This window comes from Dermacentor variabilis, chromosome 2, assembly GCF_050947875.1.
Source record: "Dermacentor variabilis isolate Ectoservices chromosome 2, ASM5094787v1, whole genome shotgun sequence".
Lineage (NCBI taxonomy): Eukaryota > Metazoa > Arthropoda > Arachnida > Ixodida > Ixodidae > Dermacentor > Dermacentor variabilis.
Window position 1 is genome coordinate 246,627,054 of NC_134569.1, and position 16,069 is coordinate 246,643,122.

The 16,069-nt window shown below is 49.5% G+C and overlaps 1 protein-coding gene across 2 annotated transcripts in view; it reads right to left on the bottom strand.

Moving 5' to 3' along the window:
• The window catches only part of LOC142573218 (uncharacterized), a 325,311-nt gene that overhangs the window by 178,194 nt on the left and 131,048 nt on the right, over positions 1 to 16,069 (bottom strand). For both annotated transcript variants that reach the window (XM_075682810.1, XM_075682809.1), the window contains exon 18: positions 2,721 to 2,799. In XM_075682810.1, the coding sequence (XP_075538925.1) occupies positions 2,721 to 2,799 (79 nt within the window). The remainder of the gene's footprint in view (positions 1 to 2,720; positions 2,800 to 16,069) is intronic.

A 16,069-nucleotide genomic window follows, 5' to 3' on the forward strand; every position in this document is an offset into this window, starting at 1 on the left:
GGCATCATGAATTCATCGGAAAACGTGAAGACAAACGGTAGACTAACGTAAGCACACTTACTACAACACATGAAGGAAGCTACGGCAGCTAAGTTCGAAGCACGTACGACATGGCCATTTTGAAATGCTGATGGCAATATGATAATGCTGATTTAGGGTCGTAATCGATCCTAACACGCATGAAATTTTTGGACCCGTTTTATAGAAAAAAAAAAGTGGACGTTAGATCGAGTAAATAATGCATTTACTTTTCACTTGCGTTAGGCTATACTTAAAAAATTCAAACCCGAACCTCGAAAAAAGGTGCAGTGCTTACACAAGCACATACAGTAATGCTTTAAAATTGAGCCCAAATATGAAAAATATTTTAGATTCATATTTGCAGCTACAATTTGCATATTCATAGTACAGTCGACTCCCGATAATTCGAAGCCGCTTAATTGGAATTTTCGGTTAATTAGAAGTGAAGTGCTGGTCCCGTCACTTTTGCATGTAATCCTATAGAAGAAATGCTCGATAATTCGAAGTCCTCATCCAGTAATATTGTTTAATTGGAAGTTAATTTTCAGCCGGGATCCTCGAGGTGACCGTCATTCTTTGGTAGAATGTGCAATTTTTCAAGTGTTGCAACAGTTCCCTGCTCCGCGTTGGCGTCATCGCCACCGCAGCCGCCCGCAACGCCATCCTTCTTGGAGCGGCGCAATTATTCATTGCTACGGCTGCCGTTGCCTCCGCGATCAGCTCCAGCCACGCACGGCAACTGCGCGTGGCCAGAGCTGATCGCGGAGGCAACGCGGGTGCCATAGGTGCACGCAGCGCTGCATACTGGCAGTGGCGACATTGTGCGAGATTAGTCTTGCAGCGTGCGCAGCGTATGTCGAGGCGAGGCCACGGAGTGGTCGAGGCGTGTGTTGGTCGAGCGCCTTTGTGCGGGTAGCTCGTAGGCTAGGTTGTTCCACGGGTGATTCGGAATTCACTGTACCTAGTCGCGCAGTTTATAGCCATGGCAAACCGTGGCTCTTATCGCACGCTCGACCTGGCAACGAAAGTAGAGGTTTTGAAGGAAGTTGAGAAGGGAGGTGCCGCCAAACAAGACATAGCTCGGAAGTACGGGATCAAGTCGAACACGCTCTCAAACTGCATCAAGAACAAGCGCACAATAATGGATGCATTTGAGAACGACAAGTTCAAGACTTCTCGGAAGTGAATGCGCACCGGCGCTTACCCAGAGTTGGAGAAGGCTCTGCTGGTTTGGATTAGGGAGGTCAGGAGCAACAAACTTCCTCTCAGCGGAGACATCATTGCGATGAAAGCCCGAACGCTTGCAGCAATGTTGGGGATCGATGACTTCGTTTCGTCAGATAGATGGCTGACGCGCTTTAAAGATCGCCATGACCTGGTTTTCAAGAGCGTGTGTGGTGAAAAGGCGTCCGTTAACCAGGAAACATGCGCCACGTGGACGGACGGAAAGCTGCGTGAACATCTCGCCGAATACAGACCGGAAGACATCTTCAATGCAGATGAGACTGCACTCTTCTATCGGCTTCTACCAGAGAAGACCCTGACATTCAAGGACGACGACTGTGCTGGGGGCAAACGCAGCAAGGAGAGAGTGTCGGTGCTGATCACGGCAAACATGACTGGCACGGAACGATGTCGGTTACTTGTGATCGGGAAAGCCGCGAAGCCGAGATGTTTTAAAGGCGTGAGGACGCTGCCTGTGCACTATGAGGCAAACAAAAAAGCGTGGATGACGGCCGTAATCTTCAAGAGCTGGATAAGCAAATTGGACCGCAAGTTTGCTGCTTCGAACTGCAAGGTGTTGTTCCTTGTCGACCACTGCAGTGCTCACGTGAATGTGCCAGCCTTGAGTGCAATACACCTCGCATTTTTGCCTGCAAACACAACGGCTGTTTTGCAGCCAATAGACCAAGGCATCATCAAGAATGTTAAAGTCCTGTACAAGCAGCACCTCCTCGAGCGCATGATTTTGTATATGGATAGCTCCACAAAGTACGAGGTGAGCCTGCTTAGTGCCATCCACATGTTGGCGCGAGCATGGGATCGTGTGAAGCAAGAAACGCAAACTGCTTCAGGGCTTGCGGTTTTGTGGCAGCTTCTTCGGAGGATGCCTCTGAAATTTCAGCGGAAGAAGCGTCAACAAGCGAGTTTGACGGCACTGATTTTGGTGATGCTCTCGGGGACGTCAATTTTGAAGATTACGTAGCTGTAGACAAGGCGGTCGAAACGTGCGGTGCACTGACGGATAGTGAAATTGTAGAGATTATTCGGCCCCAGGAAGCGACCCAGGAAAGCGACGATGACGTTGAAGGCGAGCCGCAACCTAAGACTGCCGATGTAGCTGCGGGCCTTGCTCTCGCGGAGTGCTTCTTTGCCGCTGAAGGTAACGCGGAAGAAGCGTTCCGCCACATCTACAGCCTGCAGAACTTGCTTTCAGCAGCACGATTCGGCAAGAAGCAAAGCATGATGACCGACTATTTTTCTTAGAGAAAATACTCGATTTCGCCACAAATAAAGTGCTTTTTTTTGTGTTTTGTGCTTAATTGGAAGTTCGTTTAATTCGAAGTTTTTTGCGGTCCCCGTGAACTTCGTATTAACGGGAGTCGACTGTAATAAATCAAAGACAAACATTCTAATCAGTGACTGTTCAGAGTAAGCTAGAAGTGACACCTGACAGAGATGTGATAAGACAAACTCACTTGTAGCAGACTGGGACGAAGGCAGGCAGCTACCCGCAGACGCCAGCAGTTCAGACACTGCATCCACGTAACCAACATCCTGCAACGAGGTAGGAAAGAACAAGCCAAAATGTCAGCAGAAGAAGTAAGTTCACTCAGCATGGTGGTTGGCTTAGAGTGGGCCATTATGCAAGCTACAAAGTGAGATGTGACAATGCAATGGAAATGTCATTACTATACAGCATAGACCACCTACAGTAAAACCTTGTTATAACAAAATGGGATATAACAAACTAATGGATATAACAAACCAATCGTAATTCCCCTTGAAGTTCCAATAGATGCCCATGTATTGAAAACATTGTTCTAACGAAACTAAAATTTCATCGCAATGGGTATAATGAACCTTTTTTCAGAGCGCATGTCTTTGGTGCCAGTTCCTGTGTTTCGCGGCGCCCTCGTGCCTCGCCATAACCAGCTCCGTAGCTGGGACCAGCGCACTGCTCTAGCTGTGCGCGCTCCTGGCGCGATCTCTCGCGCACGGCAGGAGCCTTGCTCTCTTCCCTCCTCCTCCAATGCGACCCATGAGCGGCAGCTCGGTGGCGGCTGATCTCGATGTGCTGCCGCCCAACGCGAACTCCATGGCCGATATAACCTTACCCCCCCCACTCCTCCGTGGCGGTGCCAACACGCGGTGTTCTCCGATTGCCGAAGCGGCGGCTCGGTATCAGTGGATCATGGTGCGCGCTTCTCAAGCTGAAATGCAAAGCTACCTTCAATTGACTTACTAGCAGCGTCAGCGGTGTCAGTCAGTCGCTGCCATCTCTTCGCTGCGCAACAATCCTATGCGCCTATGCGCTGCCTCCCACAACCTCCCGATAAGCAAGGCAGCTGCGCCAACCTATGCTTCGTTTGCGGTGGCTGGTGTGAAATGTTCCGCACCAGACGGATTGTCTGAGGCTCACAGACGGTTTATATTACTGTATTTACTTGCATAATGATCGCACTTGCGTAATGAGTACACCCCTGAATTTTGTCGTTAAAATCCGCTTTTTTTTTTTTTTCATTTCTGTGTAATGATCACACTCTGAACTTGCCGCAGTGGTATGTCTTGTGCCAAGTATAGCTAATGATGATCGCGCTTAACATCTGTCGTATGCTGACGAATGCTATGCGAACGACTCAAGACATACCAAGCTATCTGCACACACCAAATATTCTAAGCAGATGCCCCATCTTATTTCTTTCATCACTTTCCACACTTCCATGACAAAAAAAAAAAAGCGAAGCTACAACCAAACTTGCCTTGGCTTTATTATTTGTAGGCTTTATAATGGTTGTGCTCAACAACAACAAAAACGGCGGCTTTCGATTCTTCTCGTCTACATTCATGGGCACGCAACAAATCGTGAGCGGCAATGATAGTAGCCACGTTCACACTGATACATAGAAGTGTACCCTATTCATATGCCAACGCTTGTAACACAGCTATTTGCCCGCTCTTAGTGAAAACGTGCCGTATTAGGATAGCAGTGAAGACAAATGCTGCAGTTTCCGCCGCATACCCACCAAATGTTTCTATGTCATTGGCAGCTATGCATGCCCATGTCTGTTTCTGCCCCCTCAAAGTGGACATGGCTACGTTATTGCCACAGACTTGCCGATATTAACAATATTGTTTATTACTGATACAGATTAAACTGTTTCAATGTGCGTAATGTACTCACGAAAAGAAAAAAAAAACGCATTTGGCTTGCTCCGCCGGCCACCATTTTTGTTTTGGTGTCCCGCACTGTTACAGTGGCAGCCGCCTGTTTGTTGACCTGTTGTCATCCCGCAGAAAATGCGGGATGAAAAAATAAAAAGAATTTTCCTATCGCGGGAAATTTAACCCACGTATGATCGCGCCCCTGAATTTGTGGCAATTTCTTTCACACAAAAATGCGATCATTATGCGAGTAGATACGGTATAATATAATCTGTCTGCCTATATAATTAGTTTTTTCTCAGCGAGTTCTCTCTAAGCCATGAGCGAGGCAACCGTGGAAGTCCTTCGTCTGCCGCTGCAGCTAAATGAGCTGCCCAAGCAGAGGCCCAGCGCCGTCGCCGCCAGAATCCAGAGGTGCACTGCGCCGAACCAGGCATTGGTGCAGCAAGTCTAGCATATATCCATCTATTTCTCAGACCAAAAAGCTACCTTCATGACAATCAAGAACTGGGAATGGAGTGTTTCTTGAAGAAGTGAAGAATAAAAAGTTGCAACTGTACATACATGTCTTGCTCGAATCATTTGCCTCAGTATAGTGATGTGTGTACTTGTTTGTCTTTATCGGGCGACACATTTCATCGCCTAACAAATGTTATCACACAGCACAGGGCGCGCCTGCATGTATCGGAAGTTTCTGGAATGTTATCAATGCTTCCATCCGCTGTCTGTGACCGAACCTTGTGTAATCTGATCGCGTGTGTGCGCAACGCAAACAATGTAGAACTCTGTGGAAGGCACGCGGGTACCAGCGATTACTCTGGAACATTCGACGACTGAGTATAAAAGCCGACACGCTTGACCCGCTGATCACATTTTCGATGATCGCTGACTGTGTTCGCTGCTGTCGCCGTTCTTTGAGTGTAGCCTGTTTTTGAGGGCACAAGTTCACCCAATAAAACGCTAGTTTCGTCTTTCTCAGTTTGGCTGCTTTCTTCACGTTCACTACCACGTGAAAATATAGAAAATCCAAAACGGCTGAAAAGCTGTGCTCAAATTTCGAATTAATAAGTAATGTAATCATCGGCAATATTTTTTTTCCACAACGAGCATTTACTAAGTATTTTGGTATCTGTCATGTTAATGTCTTATAAAACACTGTCTGCATCTCCCGTGGGCATCTCCCGGCCTCCCCTTGTTGTGTCGGCAGCGGCAGGCAAGCGGGGGGCCCCGACCGGGCGAACGCGCGGCTAGTGCGGCGCAGGAAGGAGACACGGAGCAAACTGCTCCCGATGAAAACCGGAACGAAGACTCAGCCGACCCGCGGCCGTTTATTACTAATAAAGGCTTCACACGCCAGATGACACCTCCAGATTGGCCCAAGCTCGTCACATGACAGAAAGGGGGTGCGCCATCTAGCTAAACAACTATAAAACATACATGTACGATAACACAGAGATCTGACAGGGGGCGACACTATACTACATCATCCCCCCCTGGAAACAAAGTAAGCATACAGTGAAACGCGCACACAAGACGCGCACTTAAGTCCAAAGGCAATTTCAGTTCGTTCCCCCCCACGTTCACACACGCGCACCAGTCGCACATAAAGCACGCACTTAAGTCCACAACAAATTCAATCCGTCCCCACCCAAGTTCACATACACGCGCACCAGTCTTGGGCACCAAAACACAGGCAGTCACTCAAACAAAGTCCAACCAGGAACACGGCACAAAACTCACTGCACCGCAACAAGGAACACATTTTACCTGTGTGAACGAAAAATGTGAACTGCCTCCTAAATGTCACAGCGAGGCCCCTAGCCGTGGCATTTCGAAGACGGCAAAACGCTGTACATTCAAGAAACATAATCGTCACGCCACGGAGGCCGTTTTTTGACACGATGAGGACGCGTGCGTACCTCAGAAGAACTTTGGGGGTTGCGACACGTTTCGGTCGACTTTAAAGACCCAGTCGTCCCACTACTATTTCCCTCCCCCTGGTTGGAAAATTGAATGTGGTTGTCACTCAAAGATGGAGAGGGTTGCCCAGGAAGCTCCTCTCGAAGTCCCAACAAGTCCTGGGATGCTACCGATTCCCCCACGGAATCAGAAACGATTGCTGACTGTGTAGACTCGGAAGCGATACAGTCAGATGCACTACTTAAGTGATGCCTATGAAAGGACGATGTCCCGCCAGACGAGTCATCGGAATGACTATCCAGGTTTGAATAGGAGTACAAAAAATCTTTATCAGTTGTGGACAATGTACTATGTTTTGAATTATCTACTAATGTGGTTAACTTAGACGCATTCCACGTCTTCCCATCACTGAGTACAAAAGAGGATGGTCCTACCTGGGCCTTAACTGTACGAGGCATACTGTACTTAAAAAATCCTTTCTTGCAAAGTTTTACTTTGACGGTGTCTCCCACCTTGATACGAGTTGCCTGAGCACCTCTACGTTTGTCTACATACTGTTTAGTTTGCTGCTGTTTCTGCGAGACTCTCTCGCGAACTTGTGGAAGAAAACTGTCCTGAACCGTTATGTGCTTATGCAACCTGAAGTTGCTAATATCTATCTTTGAACGAGGTTGACGACCATGAAGTAGGAAAGCTGGGGAGAGACCCGTTGTAGCATGTGGTGTAATCCTATAAGAACCCAAGAATTCTGAAATGCTTTTCGAAGCATCTCGACCTTCAAGCCTGGCTACCTGCAGGTGTTCCTTAATGACTCGGTTGAACCTTTCTATTTGACCATTTCCCTGAGGATAATAGTTGGAGGAGAAAAAATTAGCGATTCCTTTTTCCTTTAGGTAATCTTGGAATTGTTTTGAGACAAACTGTGGACCACTGTCTGTAACTATAGAGTCTGGCAACCCTTCACGGCTGAAAGCCCAATCAAGAAGCTTAATGACATCATCTGTGGAGATGGAATTAGTACCAAGTACTTCTGGCCACTTTGAGTAGTAATCAACAAGGGTGACTAGATACCTAGGGTAGGACGTGTTTAATGGGCCAATGATGTCCATTCCCAATTTCTGCCAAGGCCCGTTCGGCCATTCGACTGGTTGCAATGGAGCTACATGAGGCTTTGCAGACTTGTCTACCAGCTTACATACATGACAATGCTTTACATACTGTTCAACAGTGCTATCCATCTGGGGCCACCAATAGCGTTCACGAAGAAGCTGCTTAGTACGTACTATGCCCTGATGATTTTCACGTGCCAGCTGTAGAAATGTAGGTATTAGGACACTGGGTATTACCACACGATCACCACGCATGAGTAATCCGTCTACAAAGGACAATTCTTCATTTACATGAAAGTAAGCTATTAAAGCATTGTCTATGTTTTTCTTAGAAGGCCAACCTTCTGCTAGGCATTTACTGACCTTCTGAAGCGCCTCATCTGTACTCGTTGCAAGTTGCACTGTTTCCTCGTCAACGACTGATGTGACTAAGGATACTATTTCTTCCTCCTGAACTTCATTCTGCGAATCCTTTACTGGAAGTCTAGACAAGGCATCAGCGACTAGGTTTTCTGATCCTTTGCAATATTCAATCTGAAAGTTGTAATACAGGAGCCTGGCTGACCATCTTGAAATGCGAAGAGGTCGACGACCTGAGTCGCCAGCGGACAGTAATGAAACTACTGCTTGATGGTCAGTTCGAAGAGTGAACCGTCTACCCCAGTGGTAAACATGCCATTTTTCACATGCGAACAGACATGCTAGCGCTTCACGCTCTCCTACAGAATACTTTCGTTCAGCTACAGACAAAGTTCTAGATGCAAAAGCTACAGTTTCTAGCTTAGAACCATACGGTTGCTGTAACACAGCACCAACACCAACATCAGATGCATCAGTCGTGACTACCACAGGCAATTCAGGGTTGAAAATCTTAATGACAGGGGAACATGTAAGACGAGCTTTCAACTGATTGAAGCTACGTTGTGCATCATCAGACCAAGGAAAATTTTGCCCTTGCCTGAGCATGAGGCGAAGCGGTTCTACAAGTTCTGCATAATGATCAATGAACTTGGCATAGTAACCAGCTAATCCTAAGAAGGATTGCAATGACTTAATATCTGTAGCAGCAGGCGCATTCAGGATTGCTTTTACCTTGCTCTCTGTAGGCGAAATGCCTTCAGCTGAAATTTTATGGCCCAGAAAAGTCAGTTCTCTCACAGAGAAGACACATTTTTCATTCAGTTTCATACCACTGTTTGAAATGTAAAGCAAGACTTCTCTTAAATTAGCATCATGTTCAGGTTTCGTCCGACCCCATACCAAAATGTCATCAAGGTAAGAGACAACATTCTTACAATTCTGCAAGATTTGTGACATCATTTTCTGAAACACTGCTGGCGCGGATGCCAAGCCAAAACAGACACGCTTGAACCTGAATAAGCCTTCATGAGTTATGAATGTAGTGAGATCTCTACTACCTTCTTCCAGTAACAGCTGGAGGTAAGCAGATGCTAGATCCAGCTTAGAAAAATATCTGGCACCATGAAACATTTGCAATAACTCTTCTACGTGCGGCAAAGGATACCCATCAATGACAATTGCCTTATTCGGTTCCCGGAGGTCAACACAGAGCCGGATGGCTCCATCCTTTTTGCGCACCACGACGAGTGGAGACACCCATTCAGAAGCCTCGACGCGCTCGATGACGTCGCAGTCCTCAAGACGTCGCAGTTCATTTGTCACCTGGTCACGGAGAGCCAGGGTTAGTCTGCGCAACTTTGAAGATACTGGTTTCATACCTTGCCACCGATGTATTCGGTGCACGAAGTTTTTGACGAGTCCCAACTCGCCACTGAAGAGGTGATCAAACCCCGGAGGCACACCTGTGGGGCTCTGTACTGGAGGAAGCGTAGCCAGGCAGCATGTCAGCGACGTACCGTCGATTTGTATCCCCAAGCGCTGGATGGCGTCAAGACCCAGCAGTGATGTTCCTGTAGACGTTACATGGAACGTGACTGAGCACGACCTTTGAAGAAACTGGACAGTGGCTTGGAAAAGGCCTTGAATGTCGATGCGTTGCTTGGAGAAATTCCTCAAGTCCACTGCTGCTTTTGACAGTCTGTGCTGTCGACCAAAGTGCTTTCCAAAATCCTCGGCCGTCATCAATGAGACAGACGCTCCTGTGTCCACGAGCAGCCGCATGGCGACGTCGTTAACCACGACCGGGACTTGTAAATCCCTTTTAGCGTCCAAAGTGCTCACCGTCAAGACAGACGCGGATGGCTGTCCTGCGGAAGTTGAAGACAGCGTCTCTGCGGAAGAGACGTGCTGAACAATACGGGTTTTTCGGCATACTGATGCAAAATGGCCCCACGTGTGGCAGGCGTTGCACCACCGGTTCCTTGCGGGGCAATTCCTGGACGTTGCAATATGCTTCATGCTGCCACACCGGTCGCATGAACTACGGTCAAAATTAGGGTCCTTTTTCGCATCCTGTGCTTCATTGCGGGTCCCGGAGGAGCCTCGCGGGAAACTGTCGATCATCTGGGCGGCCTCTTGGAAGATGTCGGCCATCTTGGCGGCTCCTCAGAAGAAGTCTGCCATCTTCACGGCCTACCGGACTACGTCGGCCATCTTGGCGGCTCCCCGAAAGAAGTCGGCCATCTTCATGGCCTCCCGGACTACGTCGGCCATCTTGGCGGCTCCCCGGAAGAAGTCGGCCATCTTGGCTCGTCGACGGAGCACCAAGTTGAGCTGCCTCGATTCTCTGTATTTTCTCCGAGTCGAACGCGCGGTTCGCTCGATGCAGGGCTTCTAACGAGCGTCCAATTTCTTCTGCCTTGTCCAGGGACAGGGTTTCGCCATGAGCCAGCAACTTTTCGCGAACGCTGACGTTCGCTACCCCATGTATGATTTGGTCTTGGACGCGCTCGTCATAGGTTGTGCCGAAGTTGCACTGTACCGCCTTCTCCTTCAATGCGGTCACGAACTCCAGGAATCCTTCTCCCTAGAACTGCTTTCGACTGGTGAATTCGGGCCTTTCCGCCAGGACATTCGTTGACGCGGTGAACAGCCGGTCAAGCCGCTGCAAGAGTCTTGGGAACTCTGACGCTGGCGGGACTGCATCACTTGACGTTGACACTGTGCCGGTCGACTGCCTTGCTGCTTCGCTTGAAGCTGACGCTGCGCTGGTTAACTGCCTTGCTGCTTCCTGCTCCTCGTCTGCAAAGTACTTCCGTTGTCCCTCACGCCCGAGAGCGCTGACGAGCGCGGTCGCTCGTCGCGCGTCCGTCCAGTCGCCACCGCCGGCCGCTTCGAGGTGGGCCTGAAAAATTTTTTTCCAGCGATACCATGGAATTAACGGTGGGCCGGGCACTTCAAGAAAAACGGGAAGGTTCGCCGTAAAAGCCATGCCAGGTAGCGTGCAGGAGACCGTGCAGGAGGCAAGCCGGAGCTCGCCGCAGGAATGGGCAAGGAAGAACAAAGGGGGCGAGAAGGCCTAGGCTCGGAAGCCTCGCGACGCCAAGTGCGTCGGCGGCGTTTGCAGGCCGTGCCGACACGTAAAGGACGCTTCACTTACGAAGCTCGTTGGTTTCCCGGGGCTTCGGTCGGAACCGCTGCGGGAATCCCATCCTCGTCGCCAAAAGATGTTGTGTCGGCAGCGGCAGGCAAGCGGGGGGCCCCGACCGGGCGAACGCGCGGCTAGCGCCGGCGCAGGAAGGAGACACGGAGCAAACTGCTCCCGATGAAAACCGGAACGAAGACTCAGCCGACCCGCGGCCGTTTATTACTAATAAAGGCTTCACACGCCAGATGACACCTCCAGATTGGCCCAAGCTCGTCACATGACAGAAGGGGGGTGCGCCATCTTGCTAAACAACTATAAAACATACATGTACGATAACACAGAGATCTGACAGGGGGCGACACTATACTACACCCCTTTTCTGTGGAACTGGTGGACCTGCCCACTCATCCGCTGCGTGCGTGGGGCAGCGCCGACTGCAGTTTTGTTGCTGCTTGTCGTTGCCTCTGTGCGCATCAAATATAGCAGTGTTTCCATCGGTTCATTCGAGCAAGTTCCCACCACCAGAAAGGAGATAGACGATGGCAAACGGAAGTGCAAAACGATCTTATTCGAGCAGAAGGTGGCGACGCTGAAAGCCGTCGAGTCCGGCGTGAAGTAGAAAAAAAGTCGCCGAAGATTTTGGCATAGTGTTGAACACGCTGTCGACGATCTTGAGCAGTAAAGAAGCTGTCACCAAAGCTGTCTCACGTGGCATAAAAAGCGACAGTAAGAAACTGTGAGCCCCCGCTTTCTAAGCTGTAGAAAAGGCAGTCTTCAAGTGGTTTTGGACGCAAGGAACAAGCGGCACTTCGCATGTATCATGGGGCACAACGATTTTGTGGCGAGTGTCAGCTGGCTGAAGCGTTTCAAAAAGCACGACGACATTGTCGGCAGGGCTGTCAGCGGGGAAGCGCAGTCTGTCGACCGTGAAGCTGCAGTGCCAAGGTTTGTTCAATGTGGATGAGACAGCGCTGTTCTACAAAGTGCTGCTGCACAAAACTTTGGCCCTCAAAGGTGAACGCTACCAGGGCGGTAAGCAGAGCAAGGTCCTTGAAACCGCGTTTTCCGTGCCAACATGGATGGCTTGGAAAAAGTGCCGGCCCTCGTGGTGGGCAAAAGTGCATCACCACGATGCTTCAAAGGCAAGCGAAAGCTCTGAGTGAGTTATGTGTTCAACCGTAAGGCTTGGATGACAAAACAAATTTTGCACAATGGCTGCGGGAGTTGGACGAGCGACTCTGCAAGCTGAACTGGAAGGTATGCCTCATACTGGACAACTGCGCGGTCCACCACACTGCCGCTGTGCTCAAATACATTGAGCTATGCTTCTTGCCGTCAAACTGCACTGCATTTGCGCAACCCCTCGACCAAGGAGCTACAGTCGACTCCCGTTAATACGAAGTTCACGGGGACCGCAAAAAACTTCGAATTAAACGAACTTCCAATTAAGCACAAAACACAAAAAACAGCACTTTATTTGTGGTGAAATCGAGTATTTTCTCTAAGAAAAATAGTAGGTCATCATGCTTTGCTTCTTCTTGCCGAATCGCGCTGCTGAAAGCAAGTTCTGCAGGCTGTAGATGTGGCGGAACGCTTCTTCCGCGTTACCTTCAGCGGCAAAGAAACGCTCCGCGAGAGCAAGGCCCGCAGCTACATCGGCAGCCTTAGGTTGCGGCTCGCCTTCAACGTCATCGTCGCTTTCCTGGGTCGCTTCCTGGGGCCGAATAATCTCTACAATTTCGCTATCCGTCAGCGCACCGCACGTTTCGACCGCCTTGTCTACGGCTACGTAATCTTCAAAATTGACGTCCCCGAGAGCATCACCAAAATCAGTGCCGTCAAGCTCGCTTGTTGACGCTTCCTCCGCTGAAATTTCAGAGGCATCCTCCGAAGAAGCTGCCACAAAACCGCAAGCCCTGAAGCAGTTTGCGATTGTTTCTTGCTTCACACGATCCCATGCTCGTGCCAACATGTGGATGGCACTAAGCAGGCTCACCTCGTACTTTGTGGAGCTATCCATACACAAAATCATGCCCTCGAGGAGATGCCGCCTGTACAGGACTTTAACATTCTTGATGATGCCTTGGTCCATTGGCTGCAAAACAGCCGTTGTGTTTGCAGGCAAAAATGCGAGGCGTATTGCACTCAAGCCTGGCAAATTCACGTGAGCACTGCAGTGATCGACAAGGAACAACACCTTGCGGTTCGAAGCAGCAAACTTGCGGTCCAATTTGCTTATCCAGTTCTTGAAGATTTCGGCCGTCATCCACGCTTTTTTGTTCGCCTCATAGTCCACAGGCAGCGTCTTCACGCCTTTAAAACATATCGGCTTCGCGGCTTTCCCGATCACAAGTAACCGACATCGTTCCGTGCCAGTCATGTTTGCCGCGATCAGCACCGACACTCTCTCCTTGCTGCGTTTGCCCCCAGCACAGTCGTCGTCCTTGAATGTCAGGGTCTTCTCTGGTAGAAGCCGATAGAAGAGTGCAGTCTCATCTGCATTGAAGATGTCTTCCGGTCTGTATTCGGCGAGATATTCACGCAGCTTTCCGTCCTTCCACGTGGCGCATGTTTCCTGGTTAACGGACGCCTTTTCACCACACACGCTCTTGAAAACCAGGTCATGGCAATCTTTAAAGCGCGTCAGCCATCCATCTGACGAAACGAAGTCATCGATCCCCAACATTGCTGCAAGCGTTCGGGCTTTCATCGCAACTATGTCTCCGCTGAGAGGAAGTTTGTTGCTCCTGGCCTCCCTAATCCAAACCAGCAGAGCCTTCTCCAACTCTGGGTATGTGCTGGTGCGCATTCGCTTCCGAGAAGTCTTGAACTTGTCGTTCTCAAATGCATCCATTATTGCGCGCTTGTTCTTGGTGCAGTTAGAGAGCGTGTTCGGCTTGATCCCGTACTTCCGCGCTATGTCTTGTTTGGCAGCACCTCCCTTCTCAACTTCCTTCAAAACTTCGACTTTCGTTGCCAGGTCGAGCGTGCGATAAGAGCCACGGTTTGCCATGGCTATAAAGTGCGCGACTAGGTACAGTCAATTCCGAATCACTCGTGGAACAACTTAGCCTACGAGCTTCCCGCACAAAGGCGCTCGACCAACACACGCCTCGACATATGCTGCGCACGCTGCAAGACTAATCTCGCACAATCTCGCCACTGCCAGTATGCAGCGCTGCGTGCACCTATGACACCCGCATGGCCTCCGCGATCAGTTCCGGCCACGTGCGGCAGCCGCGCGTGGCCTCCGGCGGGAGCTGCTTCGCCTCCCGCCGGAGTTGATCGCGGAGGCCACAGCAGCCGTAGCAAGAATAATCGCGCCGCTCCAAGAAGGATGGCGTTACGGGCGGCTGCGGTGGCGATGACACCAACGCGGAGCACGGAACTGTTGCAACACTTGAAAAATTGCACATTCTACCAAAGAATGACGGTCACCTCGAGGATCCCGGCTGAAAATTAACTTCCAATTAAACAATATTACTGGATGAGGTCTTCGAATTATCGAGCATTTCTTCTATAGGATTACATGCAAAAGTGACGGGACCAGCACTTCACTTCTAATTAACCGAAAATTCCAATTAAGCGGCTTCGAATTATCGGGAGTCGACTGTATCATGAACTCTAAGTGGGCTACCGCAAGCGTGTGATCGACCGGATACTGCTCAATATGAGCATGCAGCACGAGTCCACGATCGACTTGTATACGGCGATCGAGATGCTACAGGCTGCGTGAATGGCTGTACCGGCAAGCACGATTGGCAATCACTTCCAGCATGCCTCATTTGGCATCAGCAGCGGCGGTTACAACGAATATCTCGGGGCTGCCGCCAATGAGGGTGCCGGGGGCGACCAAGCCCTAGCGTCGTGGGATGCTCTCCTTCAGGCCGGCGTTGTGCCCGACTGCGACACCTTCAGCACATACGTCAGTGCCGATGCTGACGCAGTGACCACAGAAGAGCTAACGGAGGCAGAAATTGTGTGCGCGGTGATGGGGGTGCCTAATGACGACAGTGACGAATGTGTCGACGACAGCCCGGAGTCTAATATTGGCGAATGATGTACCCACGCTGGCACAAACGCTGGATGCGGCAGACCTGCTGCGCCTCTTCTTTGGCACTCACGATGATGGCGAGAACGGACTCGAAATAGCGGCTGCAGCTGAAAAAGCCATCATTCGCCTGAAGAAGACGTGGCAAAAATCTATCAAGGACTTTTTTTCTGTGAAGTGAGCCACAAGCTGGTGCGCCGTTGATCGATCAGTGATGAGCCGTTTGGCGTGAATAAAGTAGCGATGCCTTCCTGTCCTTTTCTAGCTAGTTTTTTCCCGTGCGACGGCCGTTTTCTTTTTTACGTGGTAGGCTGCTGTGACATTTGGCAGTGAGTACATCCTCTCTTCCTTGCTAATTGTGGATAGAAATGGATAGCGGCTATAGCAAACTAATGGTTATAACAAAGTAATTACGACCAGCCTTCAATTTCGTTATAATTAAGTTTTACTGTATAACTAAGGGTGTGCGAATACCCGAATAATTCGATTTCAAATCAAATAGGTAATGTACGAATCATTTGACTTGCGAATCAAATATCTAGTATTGGGTTTCTCGAATACCTTCGACTTTTGAATATGAGAACCTTCGGTGATGACCAGGCCGTGGTCGGTATCTGTTTCGACAGGTAAATGAGCGATCTCATGCTATTTCGGTTAAACAGTACTACTGTTTAGTACATACTTTTTCCGAGCTCTGGCCAATTAAGGTTTAACAAGGTTTCACTGTACTACCGTTTAGTACATACTTTTTCCGAGCTCCGGCCAACTACAGTTTAACAAGGTTTCACTGTATTTCATTGCGACGAGGATTTCGTTGTTTCGGCATTTCATTATCGTGCGTTTCTAATGTAGTGCCAGACCAGATATAATGCGGTCTTTTCTGACTCCTGTATATATTCTAATAGAACTCAACGTGTACAATACCACTTAAACTGCAGCCGTGTGAGACGGAATGTTGCTTAATATGCAGTTGCCAGACAAGTGTCTCGGAGCACTTGGACTGCGGAGGAACCACCTTGCCTACAAAAGTGAAGGCACATACCCGGCGCATGGTTTGATTCCAGGACGCATGCG